This window comes from Acromyrmex echinatior, chromosome 16 (genome assembly GCF_024713525.1).
Source record: "Acromyrmex echinatior isolate Ae372 chromosome 16, ASM2471352v2, whole genome shotgun sequence".
Lineage (NCBI taxonomy): Eukaryota > Metazoa > Arthropoda > Insecta > Hymenoptera > Formicidae > Acromyrmex > Acromyrmex echinatior.
Genome location: NC_141867.1, coordinates 585,908 through 599,972, shown reverse-complemented (window position 1 = coordinate 599,972; position 14,065 = coordinate 585,908). Strand labels below are relative to the sequence as shown.

The 14,065-nt window shown below is 30.2% G+C and overlaps 1 protein-coding gene across 22 annotated transcripts in view; it reads right to left on the bottom strand.

Annotated features, from left to right (window-relative positions):
• The window catches only part of LOC105145116 (longitudinals lacking protein, isoforms A/B/D/L), a 191,214-nt gene that overhangs the window by 67,236 nt on the left and 109,913 nt on the right, over positions 1-14,065 (bottom strand). The window contains exons 7-8 of one of the 22 annotated variants that reach the window (XM_087414247.1): positions 6,339-6,640; positions 5,764-5,892 (exon numbers count right to left, since the gene is read on the bottom strand). The exons of 18 other annotated variants lie outside the window; for them this stretch is intronic. In XM_087414247.1, the coding sequence (XP_087270373.1) occupies positions 6,342-6,640 (299 nt within the window). In that variant the 3' untranslated portion in view covers positions 5,764-5,892; positions 6,339-6,341. Of the gene's footprint in view, positions 1-5,763; positions 5,893-6,223; positions 6,641-7,829; positions 10,440-12,685; positions 13,317-14,065 lie in introns of those variants that run through there. 3 more of the 22 variants (XM_087414245.1, XM_087414267.1, XM_087414235.1) reach the window with 3 other exon arrangements.

Sequence of the window (14,065 nt, the reverse complement as noted above, 5' to 3'; positions counted from 1 at the left end):
TTCAGTTTCGTTCTCAATAAACTTAATTGAGGATATTAGGATGAATATTGTTTAACGAGAATTAAATAATTAAATAAGTTCCTTTAATAAGTTCCTTTAATATAAAAAGTAATTATCTATATTGTATGACTTGATGCTTCTCTGTTTCGCAAGTTAATGTTTATTAAACTTTGGCTTATTGAAAAATCTATGACATATATTTCGTACTAATGAACCAATAATGGCTACTTTTTCAAATCACTCAAAAGAGCGACATGACACATTTGTATCTTAAATATATTTTTTGTAGATATTAAAAAAACTAAATCTTTTATTTCAATCTCTTATTTTAAAAATTTATAATGTGTAAGGAAGAAAGGATACACCGAGAAAAAAAATTTACCAAATCTTAATATATATTTTTTCCAATAGTACTAACTAAATATTTACTTACAGTAAATAAATATTTATTCAATAAAAAATAATAAATCGAATTAATAGTTCTTGTATCAAGTATAAATATATGTTTACATTTAGTAAATATTTAGTCAATATATTCAAATAAATATTTATTAAAATTTAGTATATTTTTTTCAGTGTAAACATTTAAGTTGACATATACGAGATACTTAAAACTATCGAAATCTTATTAAAAAAATTTTTTTTAATTTGTAAACTACTAAAAAAAAGAATGTTTAGAGTTTAAGAGATTTAAGCATAATGTTAAATACATTAAGTTAATTCTTGCCTTGAATTACTTGTTAGTCTAAATTAATAAAAAAATTAAAGAAAAAAATTAAAAAATTAAATTAATTGCAAAATTATATATATATATATATATATATATATATATAAAATGTAAAAATAAAAAATTTGTCTTTGACAATAAATATGCTGCTAATTTTATTAAAATTTTACTAATTTTACTAATTTTACTAAAAATCAGGCTTTATAATTATAGTATCTAATAATATGACTACATGCTATAGATCAAGAGATATAATAATAATATTATAAAATACAGTACACACAGTATTGTAATCTCTTTCCTTCAAAAAAATACAGAATAGTCACGACAAAATTCCGGAAGGGGATTGTACGTTTTTTTTATTACTTCTACATATGTATCAGACTATCTCACTGATGATGACGCATAAAACGGTGGCTTATAAAAATATAGACTATTGCATCATTAAAAAATAAATGCTTATTAGCGATATTCTGTCAGAGTATTCTCTGCTTGCAAGAGGAAGAACAGAATGATACTAAAAAAAGAAGCATAGCAAATATATGATTATATAAATTCGATAATGGGAAGAAATATATAACACTGTCGTACCAAGGCTCAAATCATTTGAATGCAAGATAATTCAGAATCATTGCATATAGTTAAAAAGATATTACATTATATAACGGCATTATAATAACGGCATTATTATAATTGGCATTATAATAACGAATTCTTTGAAAATATATTAACTTGTTTTTTAATATATACAATCTTTAGATTACTATTCCAGTATTATACTAAAAATATTCTCACTAATTTTTTAAATGTAATAAAAAAATTACATAAATCCATTAATAAATTTATTTTAAGTATATAAATATATCATATATATTTATATAAGAGAGATTTATAAATATATAAATTTTGCACATAATTGCATAATATTATATGGCTTTAATACCGTAATCAGTAATTATATCAAACATTAATCAACATTAATCAACGTAAATGGCGTAAATTCTGAATTATCTAGTACAGAACATTGCATGTATATATTTAATATATCATGCATTTTCGGACGCAGATACGATTCAATTCCCAGCATCCGTTGAAGACGTCTTGTTGCCATTGGGCACAGTATAAAACTCGTTCAATAACTTCATATGCCTGCCGTTCAGGTGAGTATTCAGACTTGACTTGTGTTTCGTTCTGTAAGGACACAAGGGGCAGTGGAATTTGGGCTCCACACCGCACTCGTGCTTCAAATGCCTAGCCAAGCTGGAGTAGTAGCTGTAGACTTTGCCGCAATTCCTGCAGGGGTACGTCACCCTCTGGCAATTCAGATAACCCACCGAGCGCGCATCTGGAAAATAAAAGAACACAGGAACATCCGGTTAGAGAGTATTGTTCATGGACGCGGCTGCGACTCTTCCTCGCGAATTCGTGCATAACGTGCGGATAGAGAAGAGAAGACTCATCGACGATGTTTAGGATCTAGCTGGGTATTTACTCGTTTATCTCTCGTAGCTTAGACTGTCCCAAAAGAAATACCTGTCACGTTAAGCAAAAAAAATCACCATATTTGTACTTTCACAATCGTATTTGAATGAAGATACATTTCATGCTAACTAAGTTCACAAATTTTACGCGAATTTTTCATGAACATTATTTTTCAGTTACATAACAGTCAGTTTCGTCAAATAGCTTGTATGTACAGTGAAGGAAAATGAAAAAAGATTAACATAAAGTCTTGCAGAAGAACGATGTATTTGGAGCAATGTATAAATATCTTAATAATTAATAAACGCGATAAATAAATTGATTTTGGCATTTAGATCACATTTATAATCATTATCTCGAATATTATAAATAAGTGACGGGTCTGAGAATGACACATAGAGTCATTCTGAATATATGACAGAAATCTAGAGTCATTCTAAATATTATTCAAAACCAAAAAATTATTGAAAAATATTTGAAAATCTTGAATATGTCAAAAGACATTTGAATATCTTGAATATCTTGAAAAATATACTAATTTCGATAGAATAGAAAATATATTATATTTATGTATATTACGTTATATATATATATATTTTTTTTATATATATTATGTAAAAGTTATTATATAATATATTTTTATTTTTATAAAAAATTGTTAGATTATTTTTACATTATCTCATAATCTTACTAAGATATAGATAATAATTTTACTTTTCAGAATTTTTAACATTTTTTTTGAATATTTAAACGTTCTTCTTCAAGATTTTCTAGACATTCCAAACATTCTAGATTTTTCAAGAACGTCAAAAATTTCTGGTTTTAAATAACATTTCTCAAAATAATTCGAATGTTTGCACAACAGAATTGTTTGAAGACTTTTAAAAGAAAAGTTCATAATATTCACTATTAGTTTCAAATATTGATTAAGGACTGAAAAATACAACAAATTGTTGTATTTTTCAGATATTGAATAATTCCGTCAAACTATATAAATAGTTCCGTCAACTATTTTATATATTTCGTGAACATCGCCATCAAATAATTTTGATTTTGAAAAATACGAATTGTCATAACAGTTAAGATTGAACATATTCATTATTATATACAAATTTAATCGACATTAATCAGAATCAGAAGACGAGAATAAGAATTTTAAGCGATAAAACTGCAAAGCCAAAGGAACAGTGTGACATTTAATATGATTAAGAAGTTTGCTCTTCAATCCTGTTTGGTAAGGGCAATACCCGCACATGAATTCGGGTGGCATTCGGCAACTCTCTTTGCATTTCTTCATGTGTTGACATAGAACTCGCTGGTTTCTAATTTTTTTATTGCATAATGGACATTTGCGCGACAATGGGTGGCACTTTTCTGCAACAAATACATCCATAATGATTAATAAAGATCTTTACTAAAAAAATTTGCACATATTCTCGAATAATTGTTAAAATTATCATTAAACTCTTTCTTGATAAATCAATAGTTAATAGATAATCTGTTCAAATTAGATAAAACTTGCATAAATATAATTTATTATATTAGGTGTTGGAATTAATTCGTAGCGTTTTTTAATGAAAGAATGTTATTTATTTCACATGAGCATTAAAAAATACATTAATGAAAGTACTTCCCATCACTTGTAAAACGCTACGAATTAATTCCAACACCTAATATATATATATATATATATATAAAATATATTTATAACAGTTAATTATTAATATCTTTAAAAATAATCATTCTGAAATGAATTGCGATTATTAAAAATATATAATAAAAATATAATAAAAATGAGAAAGTTATTTTGAAATTGTTGTAAAACATTGATCAAGAAGCAGAAGAAAAAAAATTAGATAAGATAATTTTTCTGTATTAATGTTTTCTATATATATTTATTTACCAATGTTTATTTATCTTTATTATATATTTATTATCGTACTATAACAATTATTATTTTTATTAAAATTTTTATTTTTTATAATCTTCAATCTAATAACGTATTATCCTAAACAATTAATAAACAACAAAACACAAATATATACAAGGATGAAACAGTAGACAACATAAAAACAAAATTCCGAGACCAATTTTTATTAATGTTTTTCCATATGCTAGTGTAATTTCATTCGATTTATCATGAACAATCATAAAGAACATCAAAATGGAAAATGCAATTACATATATTGAGAATGTTTTATATACATTTTCAAAACGATAACAAAATTATGAAAAAATTATATATCATAAATTATGATAGATTTAGATATTCTAAATCATGTTTAAAAATAATACGATAAATTTGATAACAGTTTACTATCTGGATCATAAGATTTTTAATAAATATGTAGTAGTATTTTTTTAATTTGTGCTCTAATAAAATTATATGGAATGTATTAAAATAAATGATAAAAATCTTAATTTTTTAATATAAGTACATTATTCAAGATTATTTATGTAGAGTTAAATTACGATAAATGAACTATTTGTCCAGTAAATAAACAAAATATTTATTTATTCAATATCTTTGTAACTTATCAGTAAATCGCAATGAAACTTTGCACATAAATTATTTTGAATATTTAAAGTATTATTTAAAAAATGTAAATTTTTTAATCATTTTTAAAATTTTAATTGTTAACAATAAAAATAATAACAAATAAAATAAATAAAAATATTACTACAAAAATATGATCTTATCCACACAACTTTCATATAATTTATTTGAATTAAATATTAAACATACTTCCACGAATTTAATTTCCTTTGCAGAGACTGTACATTTAATACATTATAATACTATACTTTAAAGAAAAGTTTACAAGATTTATTTTATTTTCCAAAATTTCTTTATCAACTATATTATTTAATCTAAAACTATTATTTAATATGACAAAAATAGAACATTAAATTAATGAAAAATTATTTAGATTGTTAGATTACAATATTTTCTTTACATTGTTGATAAAAAATAGAATTGATTGCAATCAAAAAACAAAAAGTATAATGTGAAATGTTATTACTGAATGTAGTGTTATGTCGATTCTTATCATTCATAAATCACAAATATACCCCAGTAAGCAAGAAACATTTTGGAACATTTCAGCAGTAACAATGTTACAATGTTGCTACAATGTTGTTAAAATATTCCAAAATGTTTCTTGCTTACTGGGATATAAAAACTGCTATAACAGTTCAATAATATAAATTTAATCCAATTCCACTGCGTAAAAGGTGAGCAAATGTAAATAATGATATTGTGTTATTAAAAAAAAAACTTAATAATTTCTTTTGTCGTGCTAATAAGATCAAAGAAATGCCATTTAAATTTTGTTCCACCTTCAGCTCTTATACTTTTATGCTTTTACTCTTTTACTCTTTTGCTTATCTAATAGATAAATCATCACATAATTTATTTGAAGATGGAACAACTACCCCTTAGAAAATTATGATATTTTTTGAACATTAAGAATTCTTAAACTTCGTGTAAATCACTCGCGTTGGAATGCCCCGTTTGCTGTATCGATGTAGAACTGATTTGGATATGGAGTACATTTTCGCGGCCTTCCTCAAAGACATTCCATTGGCAACAGCGTTAACGGCTCTTCTCGCCTGTTCCAAATCGCGTATAAATATTCGCGATTTCGCCGCACTTTGTAAAGGAGTCTCGTAAATGAATGGTCCTGAAACAGGAAAGAGGCGCAAATAGAATATACATATTCAGAAGAATTCTCAACACTTGGAAACAAATTCTATCGCACTTGCTCTTTATTTCCTCTTTATATTTCCTATCCGCAGGGAAAAATTGAAGAAAATGATAAAATAAAATATTAAATAATCAAGACAATAAAAATAAATAAGAGAGAAAAATAAAATTTCGTTCGAGGTAATTAAAAGGGAAGTATGGATATTCTGAAGAACTATGCTCTTGTTTTCAAGGATGTGATTTCAGGACAATGTTAAGTATACGAACGATAATTTCAACTAATTCCATATAAGCAACAATCTCTCAGATCTGAGTGACATAAACAACTATTTTATTGAAGATCATCAAAGCGAAGATAGTCAATCAATATTGTAAAACATAGTCAATCAATAATATAATCAATAATGTGATTTTGACATCTGCCTCTTATACTCTCGCATGAATCCTCTTCATGTGCGATTTCAGATTCCACTTGCGATTGCTCTTGTAACTGCAGTAGGGGCAGCATTCCGCCTTCTCCTGGCCGCAAGAAGCTTTAATGTGCTCCACAAGATGATGTTTCCATCGATATGACTTCGCGCACTTGGAACATTTGAATCTACTAGTGATTTGCCTAAATCGCAAGCGGTCAACGTAGGTATGATCATCGCTGGATTGATGATCGATCGAGCTGGTCGTGTTCGTATCGAATGCTTGATAATCCTCGACCCAGACAACAAGCGGATCTGAAACACAAAAGCCAGCTTGTCATGTATGCGTTAACGCAACCAAGTTGTTAAGAGCATCCACTTGTGCGTTCCCAGACGCGATCTGCTTTACTTAAAATATTTACATCTAAGCAGCATGCGATGAATTCAAAGACATTTTCATAACAAATTTTATACCTATGGATTAAAAACTGGAATTACTGCACCATCTCTGTTTATTTTAATACCCATTATGACTCTAAATTATTAAATTGCCCGCAAGTAATTAATGGAAAAATATCGTGACAATCTGCACATTTTTTTATTAATAGAAGAAAATAAGACGGTGAAAAATAAAATGAAAAATATTAGAGTTATGACAATTCAATAAAAAAAAATTAAAGTTATAGATAAAATTTTTGTCAATTTAATTTTTTACTTCGTGATGATTTACATAATAATTAACAATAATTAAGAATGTTGAATAAAATAAAGTTCAAATTACGATAAATTCGTATAATGATTACAATCATAAGCGAATTAATGAGGAAGTCAGAAAAAAATAAAATCCTAAGATAATAAAATCCTAAGATCCGTGATAAAATATGAAAGAGATGTATCTATAGTCTAGTTTACACTTGATGCGCATATTAAATACCATATCCGTACCAAATCATTTGATACGCTTGATATAAACCCTTTTATTATTTTGATCTGATACTTCTGAATTACGAGTATTAGACCAAATTGATACACAAATGGTATCAAAGAATCTTAACGTGCTGTAAACGCTTGTTTCGTTTTGAATCATATATTAAAATTCTGCTTTTAAGTTCAGGTTAAAGTTAGAATTAAAGGTTTTATATCTTGAAAAGCAGTGAAGACATCATGTCACCTAACCCGATCCGTTCTGAGACAGATCGATGTAAATAACGACATATAAAATATTTAATCCGCACCAATTTGCGGATTAAAACGCGTAACTGATTTAACGGTGTAAAAGAGATATATATGCTCGTTCCAAAGAATATATATATATATATATATATATATATATATATATAAAATTGATAAAAGTTTAAAAAATTTTGGAGCTAAAATTAATGCAATTTATATTTTATTTTTGATTCTGATATTGAGACATTTTATAATTTCGCGTGAAGAATAATTTATAAAATGTGTAAAATGAAAAAACGAAAGGATGCAATTCGAAGAATCTTCTCGTGACTGCGAATATGTACACAGGTATTTATTTAGAAAGCAAACGAATGCGAAACATTGTTACACAAACACTTAATCGCTGCGTAGCGCAGCCGACGCGACATGTGGCTTCACCGATCTATCGATCTACTGATCTATCGAATGGATAAAGTACATTAGCGGTGCGTCTCGTAGACAGGTGATTCATATCATTATCGCCTCTATAACATCATCTGCCAAATGTACGTTATCATTCACGTACACAGTAAGAAACTTCGCGGTAATAAATTTTTATAACGAGTATCGATACAAATTCCTTCACTAGGGTGATCAGGTGAATCCTGATTTTGTCAGCATGCATTTCTCGATATGCTGCAATTACTGCAATTTCTTAAACTTGTACCTTCTGTTTACGAGGCTTCCGTGTAGGCTTCGTTACATTTAATCTGCTCAGACGTCTTTACGTCAAGATATTATTTCGTTCCTATGTTATGAAATGTCGAAGTTAGTGTTTCGAATTTGGATAAATGATTAATGCGTTTAAGTGATTAATGGGACGATACAGTGTTTCGAGTATCTGATAATAATTCACCTACGATCTACATAATATCTTTCGTTCTCGTTTCATTCTGTTGCATGATGTAAAAACAGTTTGTAAAACAGGATGACCATGCGTTATAAAGCCCTAAAAAGAAAAATCAATATCCATATTAATCGAAGTCTGTATATATTATTGTAAAAGAGGCCGCGGATGCATGCTTATCCCTAATCACGGTTACATTGTCGTAAATGAAATTATTGGCTGATTGTTGGATACGTTTAATTGCCGGTACGTCGATAAATGTAAGTAACTGTCGTCTAAAATCCGCTACGCCACATGGCTAAGTGTAGTTGGAGCTAGCGTAATTTACAGTCAAATTGCACTATACTCGAGCAGTCTCTATAATGCACGATAATCGACGGTACAAGAGCGTATTACTAATCGCGTTAAAAAATGACTCCATCGACATCTTCTTAAGTTTAAGTATCGCTTATCCTTAAACCTACAGATTTGACTTTTAAGATCATTACGTAGTCTTCGATGGTTGCCGTCCTCCGACATCTTCCGGCGGCTATACTTATAGTTACGTGACCATTAATGTCTCATTAGGTAGTAATCAGACTTTCCACTGCCACTCTGCACACATACTCATACACACACGCGCGCGCGCGTATATATACGCGTGATATTGAAGTTACGAATTGTGAATAATGATATTCGGATATTATTAATCGCACCAATAGTGAATAGAAAGCGTTTTTTTTTTCCCAATAGAATTGTGTGTAGGTAGAAAAGTCTTTGGTAAGATAAAACATTTATGATGAAGATTCCTGTAACGAAGATCTTCCGTTATAATTGGAAATTATTGGAATCCCAAGTTGCAATATAATTAATATAAGTAATTTTGAACAAACGAAATTTTTCGAAAGTATTGACAAACATTTCGATCACTCTTGATGCGAATATACTCGAACCCTTTTTCAATAAAAAATCAAAAACGTATTTATAATAGTTTGTAGTTATAATTGCACATTTTACTTAATATTAAGCAAAGTACCTAAAAAGATGTACTGCTTTGTCTTAAAACATATAAAAACAATATCCATATTATTCTGAGTTCTGAAATCTTACGGAAGAAACAGCCTTTAGACTAGATTTTGTTCACTCAAATGTGATTATATCTACAAAGTCACTTTTCTCGCGTTGAACAATTTCTGCAAATGAAAGAAGCTAGCGCTTCCACGTGTTAGGGCCTAAAATAATCTGAAATAAAATAAAAACTTCGAGAGTTAAGTCGGCGAACATCGCAAGCACAACTTATATAAGTTAAAACAGTCGAATATCGCTCTCGCGGAGTCTCGAACGTCAATAACGACATCACACAGAGTCTATAGTACGACACTTATTGTTAGACCATATACAGATCATTGATATGACGTGTCATATTACAACTACATACGACGTCTTACGTTTTCGAGAGTCGACGCTTCGATAAACTTCAAAAGTAATCGGACGTAAACGTTGTGCATACTCGCTGCTTCTGTCATCATTCGAGCAAATATTTTAGTTCCTCGTAGGAAAGCAACGCCCCAATTTTTGCTCGAATACGCGAGCTTCTTATCAGATAAGAACATAGCATGGGAAGCTACGGGAGGACAGTTCTGCAGGGCGTATGATATTATCCGACTACCAGATTATTTGATTCAAGGAGACCGTGGTGAGGCTCTTCTTCCTATGAAAGAACAATCGAGATTGATGAGTTTCCTCGTTCGTTCTGATCGCAAGAAAAACCTCGAATTCCTCGCGAAGACGTCGCGATTACGGAAGAATCGAAGATGACGTCAGTCGACGAGATACCGGGAATGTCGCCGTAGTGCGACGTCTACTTGATGTTGTGCACCGAGAGCAGGTGCTTGAGGAAGCTGGCTTCGATCCTCGATCTGTAGGGGCAATACTGGCAGGAAAAGTGCGTCTCGAAGGTGACCATGCCGCAGCCCATCTTGAGGTGTTTCCGCAGGTTTGATGCCCACGAGTACATCTGGCCACAGCGGGGACACACATGCAGCCGCGGCCTCACGATTGGAAAGAGGGGTGCATCTGAAAAGAGAAGCGTCTGTTAGAGCGCGATCACGAAGACCGCGAGAGGATCGGGTTTCATCCCCCGCTAACGGGGTGGTGCGAACCCGTGAGATCCCATTTAGGGTCTAGAGTTGAACGGTCACGAGGTAACAAGCGTTGAACGCAACCAAGATAGTCTCTATACATCGAAGCGCATGCCTTGAGCAAGTCGGGAATGGATTCTCCTCGAAGACGTCCTCGGGATGATCCATCTAGCGATTCGGCGCTTTTCGAGTGTCACGAGCAAAATATCTCTTCGGATCCGTCGCCCGAAATACGAATGAAGTTACGAGAGCGAGAAAACGATCTTATGAAAATCCGTGTATGATCGATCGTCTCGAAAAGCGCTTCTTCAATTTCAAGGAAGAAAACTAACACACGTGCGATTGCTTTTTTTTGTACATACATACTTACTTCGTCCCGTATCGACACTTTTCGATATCTATGACCTGAAACAGAAGTAATCCGCGAGAAAACCAATTCGTCAAACTACAACTGCAGCTGGAAAAAAATTGAAGGATTAAAAGGAAGATTATCATAGGACGTGTTACAATAGATACATTTTATTACAAATATAATTTCCTTTTTCTCCTTTTAAAGAAGGGTTGATCTCTCTAAAAAAAAAAAGGAAAAAAAAAAGAAAAAAAAACGCATGGTCGTCTAATCGCGCGTGTGTCAATACAAATCTATATTGTGCTTGCAAAACAGGTGTCTCTTCAGGTTGCCTTTGAAGTTCGACTTGTAATCGCAAACGGTGCAGCAGAAATTCGGCGGTTTACCGCACGCCATTTTCTGATGTAGACGTAGACTCGATGGCCACGAGAAGTTTCGTCCGCACCATTGACACGCGTACTTGAAACCTGCAACAGAAATGTTAGTCAGTGAGGAAATCATTTTATAGTCGCGCGGAATAACCAGAGAAAATCCACCATGATGAGAAACAAGGATGCTTTCCAGCGAGTGTCTTTCTATCCGCAGAGTGCTTTGAAGGCTCAATCTCACAATTAGTAATAGCATACGACAAAACATGTCTCTGAAGCACTTTCACACAAGAAATATTACTATTATAATCGTTGTGAATTTATTTACATTTGACTTTTTTCTCTCAAAATTAGATTTTCCGCAAAATGTTAAGACCATGGATCCATGTATCGTATATATTTATTATACTCTTCTTAATGCAAAAGAAAATATTTTAGCTGAAAATAATAACGTACAAGATCTATTTAATCCATGAATGAATCCATTTAACTTCTTTTTCCAATATTTTTGCTTGTGGAAAATGTTAAAAAATATGTGCTTGAAGATGTATTTAGCAGATATGTCGCGATAAAATTGTGTGCAAAGTATTTAATAGCATGAGAAGACGAATATAATAAAATGAAAATTAAAATAAATGCGTTTAATATACTAAATTGATTACTTAATGTATTATCATTGATGAAATTGGGCGAATCTTCGTAAGGTATCAATTTCGAGAGTTGATTCTGCTGACAAACAAAAACTTTTCACATGAATTTGTAATAATTAAACTTCCAAAATTGCATTAATAATTTATTTTATCGAGACACGGGATTTTTTGACAGAAAACTGAAATAAAATCATTTTAATCCTGATTGCATGGATCTGTTAGACATGGCGTTTTTAATCATGTAATTCTTTAATTTCTCAGTAAATTGATAAATTATAAACTAATTGTAAGCATATATATTTATAATCATTTTATACTTCAAAAAGAAGTTTAAACATAAAAATAAAATCTATTTGGCAAAATTTCTTTCAATAAAATATACGAATGTAAATCCATGTATAAAAATATCATGCATATAGCGGTTAAAGAAAATCTTAGGTTCTATTATAATTATGAAGAGCAAATGCTTTTTCTTGATTATATTATATTCTTCTTTTAGTTCGATTTATGTCATATTTGTAACCTTAGTATTATTAACTCGATAATAAATTGCATTTGGTACTCTTAATGTTTTCTCTTCAAGATTCTTCAATCAATTATAAAATCGTTATTATCTGTACCACTAATGAATCGATGAAAATATCAGTTAACTACAAGATTATTCCGCAATAGATCATAATTTACAAAAATTCGCAGGGACATTAAATAAAATACAAAGAACTCGACAAACTCTATCGAACGATTTAATATTATTTTCATTTCGATTAATTAAATTTATAATAATTATAATTTATTATAAATAACTAGTCGATGCTTGTTAAACAACTTCATGCATAACAGATTTATTTAATAAATAATAATTTACAGAGATCCTGATATATAACAATAAATAATTTTCATTATTTCTGCCTCATCAAATATATGTATCTGTAAAGATTGATTGTAACAACGGAATAATAAAAAAAGTAAATATTGAACACTCAGGGTCATAACCTTGACAATATATGTCATTAAAAGTGGAATCATTGGAGTCATTGAAAGTGGTTCACTTGTTGTTTTCAATATTTACCAAAAAACAAAAAAAAACAAAAAGTTTTGTAAAATTATATAAAATTATTCTCTAGATACAGTCTCTGGATGCATTCTCTGTATGTGTTTATGCAAACTGCTCTTGTATTTGGTGCGATGCGAACAATAAGGACAACACTCCTTTGGATCCTTGCCACATTCGATCTTCAGATGACTCCTCATGTTTCTCAGCCAGCGATAATACTTGCCACAGTTTGGACATTCGAATAAACCTGGTTTCTTGTCGAGATAACTGGGAAATTTTAACTCGGAAGTCTTCGGGTCAAATTCCGCGCAATTAAAATTGTACGGAATTTTGCCTTGACTAATCATCTGATCCTGGTGATGCTGAGGGATACCTTGCCATACTATCATCCCTGAAAGAAGATAAAATGCTACGGTTAGTAAGTGGTCACGGAGATTTCGAGGTGAATAAATTTTAATTGGCAGGTTGAATCCAACTCGACTTTCAAAAATTTGGTCATAAAGATGAGCACACAGGATACTGCAGCGTCTTTATCTATATTGAGTCTAGTATCTTATAATTAATTTTTTTTATCAAGTTTATGCATTTATATCTATAAGAAACAGATCTACAAATAATAATTGACACAAGAAGATAAATTTAATATGTGACATTTTTACTTAATTAACATTAAAAGCATTTCCGTTTTGTAAAAAAAATATTATTTAATAAAAAGTTGGTAATAATTTTTAACAAACGCTGTAAAATATATTTTTATAAATAAACAAATATCGCTTCATGTTACAATCAAAGATAACAAAAAAGATGGCCGCGTGCAAAAATTATTTCGCTGCCCGAAAAGTAGTATACATATATTTGTATTTAAAAATCTTCAACTAAAAAACCAGAGACAAGAAATCATGCAAGATATGTATATTAATAAATATAAAGGAAGACAGTCTTAATGAAGATCCTGCCTATCCAACAAGTTGCAGTTTTAATACGTCGCATTTGTAATACGCATTTGTAATACGTCCAAATATGATTCAATGAATCTTGTCTTTTGTCTCAATGGATCGTCTCTGATTTTAGCCGCTTACGTGCTACACACATATTTATTAGGCACGTCTCTTTAATACGGTGATTGGAATCAAGCAGGAT